A 23,009-nucleotide genomic window follows, 5' to 3' on the forward strand; every position below is an offset into this window, starting at 1 on the left:
TTATATCACCAATTATCAGCATTTTGTGAAAAACAAAAGAGCAATAAGTGTGTTCTATCACGAGAAAGGAGAAGAATATGAAAAAAAGTTTTCTTATATGATAAGTCATTTTTTCGGAGCTCAAAACATTTCTTCAAGGTTTGAAAGGAAATGAAAAAAATGAGGTATTAGGAACGAGGTGACGATGTGTCCCTGTCTAACTAAATTACTATTAATTGTTTGTAATTTTTTTTTCATTGACGCGTCAAGTTCATATGTAGAGAAATTATCAGCCTTCAGGGAAAATTTAGGCTTCCAGAAGGATTTAGTGCATATGCTAACGTCCATATATGGATGATTGACCGAGTAAAGCTAAAAACAGATGGCGTTACCAGTTAAAATTCGTCGTAAGATTTCTGGGTCACTACTTCCGATTGATTTTTAAGCTTAGACTTGAAACGCAGGGCGCCATCAAATATTATTATATTTCTACTGTGATATTTCTCACTAATATGGATGGTGTTTTCTACACTAGGGAGCGCTGCAAGCTCGGGACTGCCTAAATTTCCGGGTTACTGTTTCAGTTGTATTTTAAAGCCATTTGGCATAATTGTGTTTTGAGATTCTTGCAAACAATGCATTTGATTATTTATTACTTATGTTCACAATGCGAACAATACTGTTTACAATACTAAAAGTGTTAACACTAGCGTAAGATGGTGCACATCTTGCAACACGAACAAACAGTAATAAACAAATGGAAAGAGGCCAAATCAAGACTGCCAAAAAATCGAGTTATTCAAAATCTAGCAACCATGTCACCTTTTTCAATAAGAAATAACAAAATAACTAAAGCAAATTTTCACTCCAAACTCCCCAGAATTACATAATAACATTAATATCTTATGAAATACGGCAGATTTGAGCTCAGAAATTATCTAGTTAATTTCTTTTATTGAAAACAGAATTATCCGTTTGAAAACATCGCCTATCAGAATAGCATGTAGTAAGCAGCTGCAAACTTTTTAACCGGAACTAGAGTAGGTCCCGAGCTCGAGATTGTTATTGTTTACATTTCTATTGAAAACACCATCCATTGCCAAATAAAGGATAACACTCTAAACATGGCAAACCTTGCAGTTTCTTTGTGTGGTGATATTAACCGAAAGCGTGAACCGCACGCAGAAGGAATAGGCCTTTAATCTGAAGTACTGAGCTCGGTTTTGGCATTTCTACAGCAATAGTAAGCAGCCAAAAGCGTCTGAAAAATTTGTGAAGAACGTAAATAATAAACAAATATAAGTGTAAAAGAAAGACAAGTTCAAAAATGTCAAAAGCTTTGAAGTTAGGTCCTTATTTAAAAGAATTTCGTTTCCATTTATGTCAGAACTCTAACGAAAGTTTAGGTTTCAGGTATAATATTTGCTTATTTAGATCATTTGCAGGGACTTATTTAACATATTTCTTATGTTCACATGATAAATACTATTGAAAAGCAATGGAGATTTTTTTTTGACGACATCGGGGCAGTGGTGCACGAGAAAAAGACCAGGGCACTGCATCGGGGTCTCTTTACAAATATATTTTTTTCAGACTCTCTAAATTCAAGCAAAAATATATTTTGGTATTTTTTAGTTATAAAAAGCAGTGTAATAGATCGTAAGAATTATAATTGCTCTAAATGCTACGAATAATTAAATAACAAAAAATATAACGTAACCTATATTTAAACTACAAAAACAAATAATAGAATCGGAAAATGAGTGCTACAACGATTTGAAGTGATGATGCAAAAAATAGATGGATTTTAAAGAGCGAAGCCTGTTTTTGTTTCTTTTAAATATTTTTAAAGTTTCAATTTTTTATTATTCATATAAATAGTTTTAGTTTGAATCTAGCACATTTGAAAAAATATTAAATTTTCTCATATAAGTTTAATGATACACATCTGCATTTCTTAAAAAATTTATATATATAGTTTTTAAATGTTTACGTATGATTGTTAACCTGCAGAAATATTTGTATTAAATAAAATTAATGTGAGCAAATTTAAAATTAGGTTATGTATCTAGAAATGTTTGAAATAAAATAGACCCTCACCAAATACATAATCTGATAGATTTTAAAATGAGATGTTTTTAGAAATTCTTTTCTGTTATGAGTTTGAACAAATTTGTATTGTAATAAGATTTTTATTCATTATTATAATATTTTCAAAATGATTTTTTTATATCCAAAAAACATTATATATAACAAAAAAAATTCTAAATTTATTTACATTACTTTAATTGTATAATAGAGTATTTCTTTTCATGTAATACGTAAGTACAATAAAAAATAGAGTATTTTATTCCAGAATTATTTTGTTCAGAGCAGAAATTTTTGACTGTTTCCAAAAAATTTAATTGATGGAGCACTGAACAATGCTTAACAGTTTGATATCAATATTTTAGAAGATTTTAATCCTACTGTTGCATAAGAAAAAACAAAATTACTAATATTCATTAATTAGTCTTCTGTCATACAAATGTTTAATTGAAATTAATAATTTAATATAGAACTTCCTTAATTGAATACTGTAATTTTAAAGTAGGGCTTCAATAATATCAAAAGTAAAAGTCAATATGCCACTTTGCATTAATGTTCAAAAGTAATTTCATAGACAATGCCCTAATTCCACATTTAAAATGTTATGATATGATTGATACTGTTGCTGGAATTTTTCATTTTTAAAATCACACGAAGGAGAAAAATTGACAATCGTGAAAATATTCACCCTAAAGATTTGTTACTACATTTACTGAAAATAATAAATTAGTTTACAAACTCCTAAATTCATGAAAAAAATTGAGAATGAGAAATTTTTTATTTGAGTATTTTTTTCCCTTTATAAAATCACAGAGGTCTCAAGAACTTAGAAACAAGGATTCTTGCCGGTAAGGCTATATGCCTGATGCATATATATATGCTTAGTGGACAGTCTCTTACATAAGTTTAGACAATTGAATTTTGTAGTTTTTACTTGGACTAGGAATTAAAATTATAGGACGTTGAATCAAAAATCCAAATCTTTTAATTCTTTGAATCAATTATTTTAAAATCTTCATTTGTATTCATAGAAAATGAGATGTTTTGAGCACTCACAAATTGGGAGTATGAGGACAAAAAGTTATAAATCAAAACAAATAATGATGAGATATTTTTTTATCAGGAATTTTAAGACGACCCCAATAATGTATATCTTAGACCTTGACACTACAAACCCTTATATTATTTAACTTAAAGCTGTATGTTTAAATGAATGAAAAAAAGCAGTTTGTACTTTGCTAAACCATTAGTACTAAAGCTTACTTTTACTGTTTTATATGAAATTATATTTATCATTTTTTTTCCTTTTCATCATTCCACTATAATCAATTTGTTTTAATTGTTTATATAAAATATATATGGGATATTGCTTTAAATATTTTGTATTAAAATTTGTATTGATTCTAATGATTAAAAAAAACAAACTAGGAGTATTTATATAAAATTTAATAACGTTATAAATTGTATGCAGTAAAAGTATGATACTAATTGAATAATGATAGTAATTAAATAGTGCTGAAATATATTTTTATATTACAGCAACGAAGGAGAAAATCACTCTTTCACATGCAATAAAACAAAATGCATAGTTTAAGTATTCAGTTCTTTTTTCTTTTTTTGTTTAAATTTTACTATGTTAGCACATTTAAAGAGCAGAAAAGGATATTTTTGAATTATTCATTGAAAAACCTTAATAAATAGTTAAATAAAATACGTTTCAACCTGGTGCTTAAAATATTATTTTGCATTTTATTTTAACTCGCTGACAGTTCTGCATGTAAAAGCCGTATTTTAACCTGTAGTTGTTTCTGTATAGCAAAACTCGTTTTCCATGTTAATAGCTAGGGAAACAGTGTATGGGGAAGAAACATTCTTTCATTTTCTAAACCGCCATTAAGTTTAAAGTCTTAATATTAGCAGTCATACTCTCTCTGTCTGTTGTTAATTTATGTGTTTACAATTTATGTGTTTATGTCCTTCATCCTTCTAGCATTATTTGCTCATCCTGGATCAAATCAGAGTGTTTTTTGATGATTATTGCAATGCAAAAAATGATAAACTTTCGCCATTTGGGTATTGTATTACATGACAAATTTTCTTCATGTGGATGGGTTTGTGTTCAAGTACTATGATCTAAGTTAGAAAAAAGTTTTTTTTTTCCAAAAAAAAGAAAGATTATTTTTTGGTTTAAACCAGTTTTTTTCTCGGTTTTAACTGTATTAATATTTTGATAAAGAAAACCAAAAAAAATTCACTTTTGTTCATAAATCTGTGATATGTATGATAAAAAGTATAGTTAGTAAAGATTTTGAATATGCATATTTGTTACTTTACAACTCCACTTAACTAACAAATAAATATTTAATATCTAAATAATTTTTTAGTTGTGATTATAGTTAAAAATTAGTATATATGAAACTGTTGTAATTCTACATTATTTACATTAATGCCATTATTTATCAGTAATATCAGTTAATTGTCTAAAACAAACTTTTTGTTTTTTAATTATTGAAGTGATACAAACTTTGATTTAAATGAGTGTCAGATATTCAATTCAAAATATTTTCTCAATTAAAAAATATTTAAGATTCATAGAATGATGCAAAGAAATGTAAAAGACAAATGAACTGCATAAATATAAACTTATAAAATAGTAAAGGTATGTTTTAATACTAAGGTGTGGGAAATAAAGAAATTTTTTTTGGTCATTTATTTTAACACAAAGGAGCTTAAAATTTAGCAATATTCTTATTGATATATTGCAGCATTAAATAAATATATAAAAAATATTTTAAATAAATTTAATATTTTTTGTTAACAGATTTTTTTTTTAAATCTAATATGAAACAATAAATTACAATAATGAATATTTACTTCATGTGTACGATGCAAATTTACTAACACTGGTGACAAAAAATAATTCTAAAATTAAACTGAAAACATTAAATTTAGAAAAGCACCTCATTCACATTTCTACTTTTGACTGTAACAGGCATAATGTATTTAACAAGTAGATAAAAATAAGCTTTGTGAAACTTGAACCCTATCAATAATTACATATAATTTTAAAAACTACAGAGCATGGTTTTTTTATTCTAAGCATTTTTAAGAGATGTTATGACTTAATTTTGAATTTGCTCACATTATTTGACAATCAGGGATAGCAAGTTTTTTCCACATTGAAAAGAAACTGCTAAATGAAATCGGCTTCTTCCAATCCAAATGAAACTCTTTTTAAAACAAAAAAAAAAAAAAAAAAAAATATCAGATATCTAAATAAACTTTTGTAAACCGTTTGTAATTGTGATCTAGTTCAAACAATAATATTAATATTTGATCTATTCTGAAATATCAATTTTAAATAAGTGAAATCTAAAAAGCAGAAAAAATTCTGAAATTTGTTTAATGAATTTCTTTGAAAATTAAAATAACTGGTTTTTCAATATTTTGTGTTAAAGAGTGTAGTAAAACTTAATTTTGTTGTTATATAAAGAACTATTAAAATAGCATAATCAAACTTTATTAAAAACACTAAATTAAAAAATCAAGTACTAAACATAGATACTACTAATAACGCATATTGGATTCTTAATTTCTTAATTATAAATAGCATACTGATTTTTATAATCAAATAAAGTATGAATACTCAAACCAACTCTTAATAAATATGATATATAGATTTCAAATTTCTCTAAAAAACTAATAAATGAATAAGTAAATAATTAAAAAAAAAGTAAATGAAAAAATTTAAACTTTCTGTTACAGTTTTAAATTTAATCTGTTTAATTGGAGTTATTCTTATAATTTAGCAATTAACGTTAAACAATTGTATTTTGGTCATTTTTTCTTTCTTCCATTTTGTCTAGTTTCTTCTGATTTTTTTCAGTTTTTACCACTGTCCTGAAAAAAACAAGTTTCTTTTGGGCAAATTGCCCACATTTTTTCACATAAATATATTTGTGGAAAACCATTTCATTCCTAAACATTTAAAAATTGCAGCTTTATGATTATTTGAAATAATACAGATTCCGAGTAGGAATTAAACTCAAAATAGTAAATATTTTTAATTTTTTCTCATTTTGTTATAATCAAACTGCAACAATTTATATAAATAATAGAAAATTTAATTATCTAAAATATTTGTTAAAAAAAAACCAGGCTTGGTTTCTTTAAAGAAATCACATGGTTTAAACCATGTTATTTATGACCCTGACCATGATAAGTTGAAACCAAATTTAAAATCCCCTGATTTGTATGAAACACTCGCTTGTCCATGATGTCTTTTGGATTTCATATTTGCTCCTTGAATTTTTGTTTTTGAATGTTAGAATAATTTTAGATTGAGATATTGATAAGATATTTGCGTTGTTCTGCTTCCACATTGGAAACCAACTTGCTTTTTTCTAAGGAATTCATTTTCCAATTTTCATTCATTATGAAGGGATTTAGAATATTGGATATAAAATTTGAAACACTCCATGTTCTTTTACACCTTCTTTCATTAAAATACTTGACTAAAACAAGATAAAAAGTAACCAATTAGGAATTATAATGCTTAAAAGTTTTATTTATTAATGATTTCTGTATTATCATCAGACTAGTGAAACACAAGTCAATTTTGCCAGATAACTTCTTAAATTTATAATCTTTTTTTTTTAAATAAAAATTCTATAAAATTAAAAGGATCCTGTGTGTATTAAACTTGATTGGATATCCCATCAGATTTACAGTGGGATAACAGACCAAACGTTAATATGTTCTGTTGTTTTCTATTTTTTATTGATTGCTATTACATTGTTTTTGTTTTTCCAAATGAAATTTGTTATCTTTATAACTTTAATTATGTGTGCTCATTAATTTAATTAAAAGAAAATTAATTTAAAAAAATTTTTTTGAACCACTTGTCACCTCTGTCTTGTTAGTATTTGAGTTGTTATAATAATTGTAAATGCACATTTTTCTAAACAAACAGTAAAGCAGCAAACAGTGAAACAATTAAACAAACAATAAAACAAACATTTCAATTAACCTTTATTCTCATTTTATGGATTCTTTCTCTTTATTTTACTACTTTATTAAAACTAGTGCTGTTTTGTTCCATCCCTAAACTAATACTGTTTTGTTCCATTTCTTGCAGCTCTGCTTTATTTCAAAAATTATTAATTTTGAATGTGAATTGTATTAATGCCTTTTTTTTTATTTGTTATTCAATACTAGTTAATATTTGTTATTCAATAGTTTTAAGTTTTTGCTTTTTATCTTTGAAACTCCTTTGTCTCTCATTCTTGTTGAAAACGTTTAAAAACAATGTAGATTTTTATTATTTGTTTGTTCAGCTCTGCTACTCTAAATTCAATAGAGATGATTTTTTTCATTCCATTCTTAAATGCCTCAGTTATCAGAAGTGGAAGTGATTCAATGCTAAAAGATATTGGATGACTAGAGCATGATAAAAAATATACTGATGATAAAAAATGGGCATGCCATGAATCTGTGAAGTTTCCTACCAGTGGAAGGAGAAAATCAAAATTTCAAAGAATTATCTTTGTTAGAATATTTATGAAATTTGGATGGTGCATTTTGTTTATTCTGTTTTTTCTTCTGTAGTCAGAAGTAAGAGAAGCCATGCGATACCGAATTCTCTTGTGAAAAAGCCTCTGAATAAATTTTTAATAAATTAAAGCAGCTTTTAAAAAGTGCTACATTAGTCCTCAAATTTAAAATAAGCTTATTAAATTTGTGGAAGTATTATTTTAAATGCACTTGTGGAAAAATCAATAAATTTGAATGTTTCAGCATATTAGCTTATGAAACTTTGGGCATTAGCGGACTTGAACAATTATCCCTGTCCCATATTTAGAAAAAACCTATCAAGGGCTAGTCTTGAAATTTTTTTTTTAAACTTTTGTACTAGTTAAAGACATTACTGGAAAAGATTATTAGATAAGGTAATCAATACTTGCGAAGAATTAAATTTAAATTTGAAATTTTTAAAATGGTAAGGATATGAGGGCACATCTTCAATGAGCAGAAAGTTGCTACTTGCGTTAAGAATATATACGGGACTTAAAAAAAAAACAGTGTTTTGTCTCACATTTTTTCTCAAAATTGAGTTTCAATTTGGGTGTTGTTTTTTTTTTGGACTTCCTTGAAATGCTGCACAGAAAAGAGGAATTCAAAACGGCAAGTAAAAAAACAAAACAATAAAATACTGCTACACAGCTGATTTTCCTGGTAAAAACCCATTCTTGTAGATAAGGAATGGATTCAACCACTTTCCAAAAGGAAGAAGATTGTGTTTTGTTTCATTCCATGATCTTGGCCACTTATTAGAATGAATTGCCTTTCAGCTTTCACCCTGAAAATAGACTGCTATTTTGCTTGCTTATTTCTATGGTTTTAAAAGCAAGGAATGCAAATGATCTTTCTTCATGCATATTTATGTTCGGTCAGATGTATTATTTAGCAGTTCTTATTTTTCGATTTTCTCATGCAGTTGAACGAATAGTGCACAGTTTTTAATCTTTACTTATCAGTGCACGTTTTTGTTTTTAAAGCACTTATTGATAAGAACCGAATTCTTTTTCTGTACAAAATGCCCTGGTATTTAAAATTTCATGACAATTGGTTAAATCAAAAGATTGATTCTGGAAAGAAATTATGCATATGGTGCTCTCGTAGAAGATATGTGGGTTTTGCAATTTTTGTAAAAAGGATGCTGTCATTTTTAGTTGTGATAAAATTCAGCTGTTTCAGCTTGCAAATTTAACTGTTGCAGAGGAACTAAAATCTCAAGCAACTGAAAGGAAAGTGACAAAAGAAACAGTCGCTTCTAAAGCATCTCAATCAGCTTCTAAGAATAAGTTTGATCTTTTAAAAAAAAGTAGAGACACAGCATTTTTTAAAACAGTAATGATAATTGCTATTTTGGTTTAATGTTCTCTGTGCTTTGTTGGTTTTAACCATTTCGGATTTTTAAATAGGCATCCTCACGAAAACTCATCATTTCCCTTTAATTGTTAGGTTCTGATGGGTTTCAAAGACTGATTAATTTACAGACTAATGTATTGAAAACACTTATTTTAACTATTTATTTATTGCACCAGTAACTATTCTTCCTTGTTATCAAATTTGCTGCTACTTTTCAGTAAAAAAATGTTAAAAATAATTGTCAAACATATTCACTGTCGCTTTGTTTCGATGTCCAAGGTTCCTCATTTTCATAAAACATATTTCATATTTTGTTTTCAATATTTGATTGTTTTGTTGATAAAAAAATTATCAAAATAAGTTGATATTATTAAAATAGATGACTTAAGATTAATTATTATTTTCAAATTTCATTTTTGTTTGCTAAAATTTTTGTGTTCAACTCATAAGAGTTTAAAATGGCTACATTTTAAATAACACCTAATTAAAATAACTGAGTTTCTGTGTCCAAATGTTACTTATTTTGATTAAAAAAAAAATTCTATTTTCGGTTATCAAAACAAGATTTGCTGGTTACTCATTTTTGTTGCTTAAAATCAAATTAAAAGAAACTGATTGCTGCAAAAAGACATTATGAAATTCATCAAGATGTGTGAGCGAACAAAATGCAGGTTTCGCCATACCAGTTTACAAAGTCTATTCCTCTTCTAGTTCTACCAAAACACACGTATATGCTTGCGTATTCGACAAACAAGATTTACATTTTTGTTTTGAAGTAGTAGTTTTACATTTCTCTTAGTTGTTTTCATGAAATTCAACAAAATATGCACATTTTTAACTTTAAACACAGTGTAAATTCAGTTTAAATTAAGCTTAATCCTGTTTAATTGTTTAAGGAAATTTTATGCACAGTTTGCAACATTGTATTTAATTTGTCATAAATCTGAAAAAAAAACAACATTTAAATGTAATGAGAAATTTTGCACTATCTTTTTGACGGTACTTTCTTTGTCTAACCAGACCACTGTGCTACCTGACAAGTAATTACTTCTCGCGTATGCCATAATTTATGCACTTCCATTTAGTAGTTCTCTTCATGATGGATTATAAGTTAATATGATGCTTTCTATTCTTAACAAATTTTTGATGATGACTAAACTTTTTTTCTTTTAATTATTGTTGATTTCTAATAATTTAATTGCTGATTTGTAATAATTTGAATACTGATTTCATAATTATATTGGCATAATTATGACAACATGTTTACCTTTTCCTCTCTCCATCCACAACACTTTAATGTTTTAATGAACAAAGAGTCTTCTTAAGCATGAGGACATGGAAAGTCTTCTTAAGTAATAAACTAGGCGGTGAGGATTAACTCATAAATATATTTCCATCATTATTACTAAGGTTTCAAATTTAAGATCTATTATTAAAATTTATTGGAAAAACATATTAAATTTGTGTTTCTAATGGAAAGTAATGCTTTTTTGTTAAAACATGTAACAAAATTTGTCTGACTGGGAAAAAAGTATTTCTTGTTCAGATCATCCAAAAAAAATTTTTTTTCATGTAAGAAAATTTTTTTATTTCTATAATTGCATTTTTAGTGTTTTGACTTGGTGTTTAAAGTAGCAATTAAAAGAAAAAGAAGAAGAAGAAAATGATGCCTTTTTTAAAGCATCTATAATTACATGGAAAATGTTTTAATGATTTTTAATAAAAAAAGGTTTGAGAAACATTTTTACTTCAAAAGTGAGTGAATAATAATATTTTTTAAATTATTTGTCAATAATTTCAAAAAAGTTATTTTAATTAATTATAAAGTATGAAGATTTAAATCATTTCCTATTTTCAGAAAAAAGGTTTTGGGTATATTTATTATATATTGGGTATATTTATTTGGGTATTTGTTGGGAAAAAATGCATTTTAAATTGCATATAAAATTTTAGAATAACTGTCACCCTATATTTTGTTGTTACAGTAATGATTTAGATTACTTTATTTTTCTTTAATTTAAATAATTGTTTTTTTAATTATTTGATTTCATGTTTAATTGAAACTGTAAATTAAGTACTTTTTATTGAAATTTCATTTTAGAGAATTTATACAAAAGCATTATGTTCCTTTGAAGAAAAGTAATCCACAGTTTCCAATGCTGGTTCGTGAATGTAGAAATGTGGAACCTAAAATATATGCTAGATATGGTAAGATTTTTTCATTCTTAACATTGTTACCAGTAGTCCAGGCAAGAGCTCAAAAATGGAGTTTACCTGGATAAATTGGCGAAAGTAGTTATTTTTTTTTGGTACATTTTTGTTTTTTGAAGTGAACATCAATCTGCCTTTGCAACTAAAATTTGTTCTGGGAAATATTTTTTTCCTGAAGAAACTTAACTACTTGAAACTTTACTTACCTTTCTTTTTGAAACTTTACTTTCTTGAAGAAACTAAATCCAGTTTTATGTTATCAAGACTAGAGAAAATTCATACAAAATCTATCCCTACAATGTATCCATAGGGTAATAAATCAGAGAATTATGACTGTGGGAGTAATGACTACTATAGCATAGGAATGACATCCACCCACTTGAGTGAACTCTCCGTCCCCAAATAATGATAATTTTTTCTAAACCTTTTCAAAATTATAATTTTTAGGGTTTTTCTTGATTTTTCTGCTTATCTCAAATTTTTACTCAATTTGAACTTCTAACAACACTTATGTGAGTTCTCCTATCCAAATGCATAATGAAAAGAAGAGAGTGAGAGACAGAAAGGGGTATACATTTCAATTGGCCATTGATACATACTGCACTAGGCAAAAATAATTTGGACAGGAATGATAATTGCTTATCAAAATCCTGTCAAAATATAAAATTGATTTAAGCAAATTTTAAGAAAAGTACTTTAAGAACAAAATATTGAAATAATAAGTCAAAACAGAAAAGCGCTAAAAGCAGCTAAAACCAAATTTGTTTTGTGTAAACAATTTAAATAAAAGGATAAACCAAAAACAAAATTCTAAAGACATGCATGCTAGCAAAAACGGCACTTCATCTGGGGACGCACTGTCTGCTAACACACTGGAGCCTTTCTGTTGTCAGTGGTTAAACCAAAAACTGACTGTGCCTAGATGCCCTATAATGGTTAAACTAATGCAATAAAATAATGCAGAAATAATTAATAAAATAATTAAAAAAATGCAATAAAAAATTCAAATATTTAAATAATGATCAAAATTTAATGATAACAAAAAACACAAGTCAAAAATACACTGAGAAAATACTTATAAGGACACGTCTACATATAAGAAATATAAATGAAGATGAAGTTATCAATCGAAATAAAATATAAATTTCCAGATCTTTAAAAATTTAGTGTTGACCACTTTGAAAAACTTGAAAAAGAGAGCAAAAACTTTCAATGATATAAAAATGCAATGAAAAGATTCCATCGATATTCTTCAGGAACAACAAAAAAAAAAAACCTAAATTTCACTGTGTAGGCCTATTTTTGCGGGCTTCAACATGGGTCGAATTAGTTTAACTCCTTTAAAATATATTGAATTGAAAAATTTTAATTACAATAATTAAAAGTAAAATCATAATTCTCTAAGGTGATTTTTAAATTCTTAATAGCTGAAAGAAAATCTGTTTTATTATTACCAATAAATTTAAAATGTGTGAAACTAATAACATTAAACTTAAATTAGTTTTTATTAAATTAAGGTCTTTAGGATAAATATCTTTAATTAAATCAAAATCATTACATTAAAAAATTATTAAATTATCAATAAATCTAAACTCAATTAATAAATTATGTTGCAAAAATTTATGGTCATAAAAATGTGAGAAAATACTAGCAAATGCACTTAAGTAACAATTTCCCATTGAGATACCTTGAATTTGTTTGTAGAAACATATACCATTAAATAGTTAATTTTCAAAAATGTTTACATTACTTAAATTAATCCAATCTTCCCTAATAATATCTTCATTAATCAAATATTTATCAAAAATTTCTTAATAAATATTCTTTAAATTACTGTGGGGTATACTCGTAAATAAAGTTTCATAATCACATGTAAGAATACTATATTAATTTTATTGTAATTTAAATATTTAATAATGTCTTGGTTGTTATTTTTAATAAAATGTTTATCACTAGACATAATTTTATTTCTTAAATTTTTAAATTTTTTTCCTTCCAAAAACAGAATTATAACTTCCAGTATTGCAAGTAACAAATCTAAATTTAATCAGTTTTTTGTGGAATTCAGTTGTTGGAAATAAATAAGGATAATTAATGCTATTCATATTTATGCTATTGATGATCTTTTCAAAGTGACATTCTCATCTATCATTGATGTCATATTCAAGAAATATGTGAGAAAAAAATAAGGAAAATTTATTTTGATTCATTTATCTGTGCAATAATTTAAGCTTCATATCCTTGAAAGCTACATAGTTGAGGAGGGCAACATATTGATATTTATCACAACCTAACTAGGATCCCTCGGATATTATTATTATTACAAAAGGATAAATTTTACACTAAACTTGCTAAATAAAAGTTATTTTTGTTTCCATTTTTATTTACAATGTTAGATTGGTATTTTTGTTTCATGTAAATGTTTCATTTGCATTGAAATGTTAAAAGTCTTATTCTTAAATTTGATTGCTTATTAATTAAAAAAATTGCGAGAAATTCCCTTAAAATTTTTTGGTTTTTGAGGATGGGGCTGTCAGGAGGGGGAACAATTTTCATTTTTTAGATCAAATAAAAAATTGGAGAAAGAACTTCACATTTCAAACTTTATTTGCAGAAACCTTGAAAAAGAGAGAGATAGTGGTTTTAGAAATATTTTAAAGAAAATTATAGTTATTTAGAAGGGCGGATTAAGGGGTCAACTCTCTTCTCAGGGTCTGAGAATAAATTGATCAGTGGGATTGGAGGTCGGAAATTAGTGTTGTCATAAGTCTAAATTACGTAAAAATGTAGGGTCATAAACAGAGAATTAAAATTGGAAAAACCCTAAAAATGACGACTTTGGAAAAATTATGGTTATTGGAAAAGGGGTAGTTCTCCCTTCAAGAGAATGGAAATATTTTTTAATTATATATCAGTAGATTCTATGAAATTTTTTTTATAAATTTCTAACCTCATATTAATTATTCTCAATTTTTTCAGCAAAAGTACTGAGAAAGACATCATTCTGCTATATTATTCATTATTCTCAAACTCATAATTCTTTAATTTATTATCCTACAGACAAATTGAAAGCATAGAATTAGTAGGAAATTTTCTCCAGTTTTCAAATATGCCACCAAAATTTTTTTGTCTTAAATCAAGTAAAGGTTGAATACAAAAGACTGAATTTTAGCAGGTTTTTCCGGAAAAATATATTTCTCAAAAAAAATTTGGTCAGGAAATGTGGATTCGTATTTAGCACCCCAAAAAACATAAATGTACAAAAAATAAAAACTCCTGCCAATTTTTCCTGGTAAAATACTCTATTACCTGTACTATATATTATAGCTCAAATTATAGATCAACCTGATGGGCTCTGAAAAGCCTGTAAATGTCTGAAAGTTTGATTTTGACAAGAATTATTAAGGAATATTAAATATTTTTGCTTAAACCTGAAAAAATTTTGCAACAATCCTGGGAAATCACTAATTTTAAAATTATTGTTGAGGGGCACAAACTTTTGAGGTTAAGGATCACTTGTATTGCAGAGGACTTATAAAATGTCTCATGCCAAATAACAATTATGTTATTTTTTATATGAACCATGTTCCTGACACAAAATTCTCTTTATCAGTCAGCATAATAATGTAATTTTATAAAATTTTATTACTATGCACAGTGGCTTTAAAATATTGTTCATTCAAAATTGAAGAATGCAAAACTAATACTTTGCTTAGAAAAAAAATATTCCGTTATCAGAATGAGTAAGAGCAAACATTAATAAGTTATAAGCTTGAAGCAGTTAAGATCTAAATTATAATTATTGTATTATTTACTTTCTGTAGGTTCTAACACATTAATTCTCACATTCACTTATCCATGCTGTTTACTATCCATTGGTTTCTGCTCATTCTCCTCTTCGGATCACCTAAAATCAAATTGTAGCATTCATATTCTAAATTTGAGACTGAAAATATTTATAAGTAAATATATTGTATGAATAATTAGCTAATTAAAATGTGTGATTAACGGAATTCAATGAACTGTTTATTGTGGGAAAATGTATTTTTCTAATTGAAATACATGAAAGTTTACTAACATATTACAAACAGCTCTCAAGATTAAAAGTAAAAAGAAGGGTTCATTGGTATAAGTCATGATTTACATCAACTGATTATTTTTTTAAAAATTCATAATTTCTTTTAAAGAAATCAACAATAAAAAAATTTACCAAGCACTTTAATATAAGTTTGCATAAAGTTTTCATAGTTTTAAAACTTCTTGTAAATATATTGTGTTAATAAGTCTTAGTTAGTAAAATTACATTGATACTTGTGGAGTGCTATAAATTACAGCATTTTCAAAATGACACTTTAATTGATGCATCTTTGTTTTAATTTTTCTGAATGCCAACTAAGAAAAAAGGGAAAATTTTATATAAATTTTTTCTACTTATTATATCTTTAAAAAGTAGTTTTATTTAAAAGGGATATTTTTTGAAGAAAAAAAACATCTTTGTAATCAATTTTTAACCACTTATAATATTTCAAATGTATTTCTAAATCTTAAAGTAGGTGCAGTATTAAAAAGGAAATCCTAATATAGGGTAGAATAGCTGTTTAAAGATAAATTCATGCACTATCTTATGTTGAATTAAAAAATTAAAAAAAATAAAAATAATAACTTGGTAATTTAAGTTATTCTAAGAGAAATATTTTTCAACTTACAGTTAAGGTAACATATAAGTATAATTCGACACAATTTTGTCATTTCAAAAGTATTTAAAAAAGAATGATTTGTGAAATTACTAATTCTGTAATTTTTCTAACCAGTTTATCAGTTGTTAATAATGATAAATTTTTAGATTTAAAGTATAATTATTGTATTATTTACTTCTGCCTGCCCTTATAAAAATTTACAGATGGGCTTAAATGATTCCATCTGTATTAAATTTAATGTGAGTTTTTAGTTTCTTCCATTTTGTCGTGTTTCTTTTGATTTTTTACAAGTTTCTTCCTCTGTCTTGGAAAAAAGTAGGTTTCTTCTGGACCAAATGCTAACACTGTTTAACATAGAAATTTTTATGAAAAGGCATTTCTGACTAAACATTTAAAAATTGCAGATTTATGTTTATTTGAGATAATACCGATTGCCAGTAGGAATTAAACTCAAAATTGTAAGTCTTTTTTCATTTTCTTACAATCAAACTGAAAGAATTTATATAAATAATAGAAATTTAATTATATATAATATTTTTTAAAAAAAGAACAGACTTAGTATTTTTTCAATAAAACCACTTGGTGAACTACTTTGGTTTAAACCAGCCAATCCTGGTCAGACTATTAATATTAAAATTTATAAATGTAGAAATTAAAGCCAAACTTCAAAAAAAGAAAGAAAATGCTTAAATAACTTGAAAAAAGGAAAGCTACCGCAATTTATTCACCAAACAAATTCACCCGTGTACATTTCAGGTTTTACAAATCTCCTAGGAATTAAATCCAAGGTTGCGCCAGTGTCTCGTAGTATTGAAATGCCAATGCCATTTACCACGCCAATGCTCGTATATGGTGTCATTATATCAGGAAACCTTGGTTCCGAAACGTGAAGCGAAGCCACAGTTTCTGAATTTGTTTTCGCCTTGGGACATTGAGGGCGTAGATGATCATAAGAACCACATTCATAGCATCTAAGCTGTCTTCTTCTTTCAAATTCTCTTTTGCGAACATTTTCTTTAACATTATTTTTCTGCCAAGTCAACTTTTCTTTAGTTCTGGTATCACTTTGGTTCAGAGATCGCCAAGAATCATCTTGGTTACTTCGATTATAAGACGCAGACATTTCCTTGAAAGTGGTTTTTAAACTTTCAGAGTCGTCCAATTTTCCGGCTAATTTGGAATAAGAATTCAATTCCATCCAATCTTCAAGAAAATGATCTCTCATGTCATTTGGTACATGACGTTTCATTTGCTCGGTAACCATCAAACTCTTAAGATCATTGAAAGTGGTAATTTTTACTTCAGAAACCCATTCGCTAAAATAGCAATTTAATTCTTGTGCAAAATTTCGCCAAGATTTTTCAGGTGATTTAAAATGTCGATAAAAATTTTGTTTGAGTTCCTCTGCATTAAGCTTATATTGTTTAAGAATCAATTCTTTTACAAAGTCGTAGTTATTGGCATCATTAGGAGACTCTCTCGCCAACATATTTGAAATGTCGGGTGGTAGTACGCTCAATAGGTAAGGCACCCATTCATCTTTAGGAATTTGTGCATTTTGCTCGACGTTCAAAATTTATCAGATACAACAACATTTCATCTTTACCTTCATTAAATTTTGGAGTTATTTGTAAAATCTGTATTTTATGATTTGTTTCACCTGACACCGGTCTGTTTTGGTGCTGAATTTGAGAATTTGTTTCTAATTCGAGTCTAACGCATTTCCAATTGATGTTGCCGTTCAAGTTCTTCTCGCCGTTCTTGTCTTTCAAGTTCTTCTCGCTGTTCTTGTCTTTCAAGTTCTTCTCGCTGTTCTTGTCTTTCAAGTTCTTCTCGCCTAATTCTCTCCTCCGTTATATGAGTCAAACACATCTTTACATCCTCAACCTCATAATGTTTACTAGTTTGAATTATTATTTTAATTTCACAAACATTTGCTTGAGGTGGAACAGATTCACCTAATTCGTCGGCCAATTCTATCAAATCCACTTTTTTCGCTTTATTAAGAAAAGCCATACTTTACAACTGATAAAAAACTACATATACAATCACTGACTACCTTAAATCAACTACTCTTACTATATCCTGCCGCTGCCATCAGTAAAATTCTGTTGTGTCACAACAACCAGAAATAAGACGTGAGTTGTACCAAACAATTATTTTAAACATTCACACGAAAAATCACAAAATATTACCCAAAAAAATATCTCTTCTCAGAAAAGAACTCTCTTTTTCAACTACACAAAAAAGAACATCACTTCTCGTGTGTGTCTCTCAAGCAACATCATTTTAGCATTACCTCTCGAGGAATTGATGCTTTTAGTTCAGTTGTCACACTGTTACGTTACAATATGTACCATATTATAATATTGGTAATATTATATTTACTTACCTTCCGTAAAAAATCCAAAGCAGGTGCTGCCATATAGTTCACTAAAAACAGCTTGAAGCAAAAGTGCTTGACAAAACTTCACAACACTCTTGTAATTATATTTTATTGCTTAAAATTCATATATGAGAGATCGAGATGCGATTGGCACAGCCTAGAACCCGTTTACTGAAATAAGGTTTTAGGCGAGCTTGAACTCATGATAAAATTTTTATTAACTTTATTACTGCTTTTAAACATTGTTAACCAAAAGAGACAAATCTTCTTGCCTTGCTTGTTTGGGTATTTAATGTTATTTTTCTTTTTGATATTTTCTTGGGTTTCCTCCCTCCTTTTAATTTATGAATTGTTCTAATATCAATCTTTTTAAATGCTTTCTTAGCAATTGTGTTTTCTTGATCATTTGGGTTTTTTGCCTAAATGCAAGTTTTTATCAGTCATTCCTTATTTTATTCAAACCAAATGTAGCATTAATAATTCTCGTTGTGTTGATAGGGTTGTTAACAGGTACCAATTAGCTATTCTATGTGCTGTTTGCTGTAATTCAAGATACTTGTAAATGTTTATCAGATATTGAGAGAGGGCTTTATAAATCTTAATTTTTTCCTTACCAATTCTTTTTCTCAGTTTAGTTCTTGGGAAAAACAAAACTATGCTTATTTTGGCTTTTTGTCCTGTAAACACATGGGTAATCTTAGCAAAAAATTGAATAATCTGAATTTGGTTAATAAGCAATCGCAACCTATTGTCAAACCATTAACCCTACATTCTTTTGTTAATTTACCTTCTATTAATCTTAGCAAGCCAAAGAAGAGGTCCATAATTTTGGTTTAAATTTCACTGCTACTTTGAAATTTTCGCTTCCAAATATTATATACCCATTAGAAACAACATTTAGGTGGTATGAAGTTTCTCCTGGTCAAATTGTTACTCTCCGACATTTAATTTCTGACACTATTTCTTAAAATAAACACTTGAATGAATCTAATCTCACCTACCTTAAAAAACAAGCTATTAATGAACTGAAGTCTCATTCGAACATTTTTATTACCAAAGTAGATAAAGGTGGGTAGACTGCTATTCTCAGTCAATCTGATTACTATAATCATGTTAAGAATATATTAGCCTCTTGCCTTTACAAAATTTTAAAGTCTGACCCTCCTTATTCTACTACTATTAAAAATTAAATAGCAAGTTCTTGTACTCTTTTAGACTACACTAAACTTATTATTGTCATTTCTACTGTTTCAAATTGTTTAGTTTCTTTACCCTTCCTAAATTTCACAAGTTTCAACTTGATTTTAGACCTATTGTCTCTAACATTGATACTTTGTGCTATGAACTTGCTCGCTATTTAGCGTGTATCATTGTTAAAAATTCCTATGATTTTGTTTCCCAACTAGCACATCTTTTCCCCTTCAACAAAACTATGCTTTCACTATTGTTCCCATTCTTGGTGCTATTTATTGATTAAAACTACAATTGCAAGAATTTCCCCTCTCTTTTATTGAAATTGAAGATATCTCCCTTGTCAATTTCTGTATTCACCAAACTACTTTTGAATTTAATGGTAATTTCTACAAACAAATTGAAGATTTAGCTATGGGCAAGCCCCTCTATCCCATTCTTTGTGGATGAAGATTTAGCCATGGGCAAGCCCCTCTATCCCATTCTTTGTGGAATATCCATGCATTATTTCAAAGAAAAAGTTTTAAAATTATTCATATTGTGAAAAAGATATGTTTATGATATGGTTGTCTTAGTAGACAGTGATACTGATTTTCAAGAATTTCTTTCTGTTGTCAACTTGGTCGACTCCAACATTCAATTTACTTAAATGCAGAAATTAATTTTACTTTACCCTTTTTAGATGTTCATGTAACTAAATATCATTTTTCCGCTTCTGTTTATCATAAACATTTTGCTGTCTCTTTGCCTCCTAATGTTAATTCTAATCCCCCTAATTGCCAAAAAATTTTTGCATTTTGTACTTTTGTTCTCTGCATATTAAATCTTTGCTCTGGCTTTTCTTCTTTGAATTACGAACTTATCTTCCTCTGCCTCTTTGCTGCTAACCTTGGATTTAACCCTTTTATAGTTCATTCAGCTCTTGTTAAACTCACTGGATCCAAAAGACCCTTTTCCTTTAATTCTTACAGAGAACTTGTTTCTTTACCGTTTTTTTCTCTCGTTTGTTATAAAATTGCTAATAACTTCTCCCATTATGGTTTTAAAGTCATTTTTTGGTCTGTCAATAAAATTGAAGTTTATTTTTTTAAAATTCCTGTTAATTTTGATAATTGCTGGGACATTTACCACATTCCTTGTCAGTGCAATTTTGGCTACATCAAAAAAACTAGATTGGCTTTAAAATTTAGACTTAAGGAACATGTTGGATACATCTGTTATCAAGAAAACAAGAAATCATCAATTGTTGCACATTGTTAAAATCTTGGGTATTAATTCAATTTCGACAATGCTAAAATTATTTTTCCACCCTAGTCACATCAGCTCATATGAAATCCTGTTTTTCTCATGTGAATGCTGATTTCCTTGGTAATGACATTAGTTTCTCACCACCTCTCCATAATGCATGGAAATGCATTTTACCTTAATTTGCCCCTCTCGGCCCTTTTGTTTTTCTTGTTCTGTTTTTCATCTTTTTCTCGCTCGGTTTCTATGGATTTTCTAGTTTAGTTTCTTACTTTTCCATTTTTCGTTGACAGCTTTACATTTTATATTTAAAATTACTTTTGTTTCTTCTTATTCCTGTCTGGAAAGTTTTGAAAATGGGCGCTTTTTTGTGAGCGCTTGAAATATGTTGACTGTTATTTCTATTTTATAAATTTTTTAAGCGAATGAAGTTTTATTATACTTTTTTATTATTATTTTAAATAATGCATTTTACGTAGTGTTTAAAATCAATTATTAAATACTAAATTTCTTTATGTTTAGTATGTACAGATAAGATAATGCCTGGGGGTAAAGATTTCAAATTAATTAAAAGAAAAGTTTTGATATAATTATAATTCTAAAATTACCAGTTAAGATAAATTTGACTATTTACTATCAGAACAGTATGCTAACAGCTTTGTAGTTGTAAACTTGTTAAGAAAAAGACATTCAAATCAGGGCTGAAAATTGTTTTAATCTTGGAAAAGGAATTTTTTTACTAATCATTCATGATGAATCTGCTTCTATTAATGATGAGCAGGCAGTTCAAAATTGGTATCCTGTTTTATATTTAAAAAAAATGTTGATAGTTTTTTTCCAAAACATGTTAATCATGCAAATGAGGCAGGGTTATATTACAATTTTGCATTATACAATTTTGCAGGGTTGCATTATAGTATCTTAGTAGTAAATGGTGATTCTTCCAAAGTTGGCATACTTACTAAAGAGAGACTGACAATCTTATTTTGTTCTTATATGACCATAAATTTGAACTCTTAATAAATGGCAAATTTTAAACATGTTGCTACTATTGTGGGGTTTTGAAAATGAGGTTATATCTTTCTGTAGTTTGTCTTTATTTTAATTAATTAATTATTGTTCCCTATTTTTTTATTAAATTTTCATGTGAATTTTATTACATAATATTTTTTCATATTTTTTTGTCACATACTTTTTGAGCTTTCTTCCTTTTTTTTCGTAATTCTTATATTAAGGGTTCGATGTACTTGCACTGTTAATAAGACTACTTAATAGTTTTAAAATGTCACCTTATTTTCAATTTAAGTACTATTTTAATCTAATTATTCATCATGATGGTTTATTTAAAACTTAGGCTTAATTACTTTTATTTTGACATGATCATTGTTGTTTTAGAGTTATGTAAAAATATTTATATATTTTTTATTTTTTAGAATTTGGAAAAGAAACATCAGTTTCTGTGAAAAATTTGGGAAGTGACAAGATATTTGAGGTTCTTCAAAAGTTAGCTACTGCTACAAAATAAAAATATATTACATTAACTTGCATAATGTAAAATATTTAACCATAGTGTATAGTTTAAAAAGCAATAAATATTGTTGATTTTCAAATTTTTTATCAATTTGTTTGATATCTTGACTAGTATTTAGTAATTATAGTTGAATGATATTTTAACCCATAGCATAGAGCACAAAATTGCAATGCCATTTTATGGTTAACTTTAATTATGCCAATTAATTAAGGTAGACTATATTAAAGGCGACAATATTATCTGATGATGTTTATGAAATCAGACTAAAAATTTACTTTTTTTTTAAATAAACATACATCTTTTGCAACATATTTAGATTCTTGACCCTCAAATATCCAGGGAAGCTTCAGTCTGAAAAATATGGACTTAGTATTTGAAAGTTTGGACATTTAAATATTAATTTCATTTTTTGCATATTTTGCTATCTCAAAAAAGTCCTATTTCTATCTGAAGAACTATTCAACTAATTCACTTCAATTTCTAGATTTTATCATTTAATTTTTGTCATTACTTAGTTTAAAAGGATGTAAAAATTTGTGTACCATACAATTCAAAATTTTTTGGGAAATAGTATATTATATAACATAGGTTCTCCAATGTAGACATTAAAGTCTACATTGGGGGTATTAGGGATTTTTAGGGGATCATTAACAACTTGAGGAAGAAATTTTTATAACATTTTAAGTATACTTCAAAATTAATTCTTTTTTTTTTTTTTCGCTTCAAAGAAATATTGCATATTTACTCTGCA

General features: G+C 27.2%; 1 protein-coding gene across 1 annotated transcript; it reads left to right on the forward strand.

The window, feature by feature from the left end:
* Window positions 1-1,175: 1,175 nt before the first annotated feature.
* Window positions 1,176-22,337, forward strand: LOC107457558 (NADH dehydrogenase (ubiquinone) B8 subunit). Its single transcript, XM_016075733.4, has 3 exons — window positions 1,176-1,392; window positions 11,099-11,205; window positions 22,161-22,337. The coding sequence occupies exons 1-3, from the start codon at window positions 1,307-1,309 to the stop codon at window positions 22,250-22,252; spliced, it is 285 nt and encodes a 94-aa protein (XP_015931219.1). The 5' UTR covers window positions 1,176-1,306; the 3' UTR covers window positions 22,253-22,337.
* The last annotated feature ends 672 nt before the right edge of the window (window positions 22,338-23,009 follow it).

The sequence above is a fragment of the Parasteatoda tepidariorum genome, chromosome X2, assembly GCF_043381705.1.
Source record: "Parasteatoda tepidariorum isolate YZ-2023 chromosome X2, CAS_Ptep_4.0, whole genome shotgun sequence".
Taxonomy (NCBI): domain Eukaryota; kingdom Metazoa; phylum Arthropoda; class Arachnida; order Araneae; family Theridiidae; genus Parasteatoda; species Parasteatoda tepidariorum.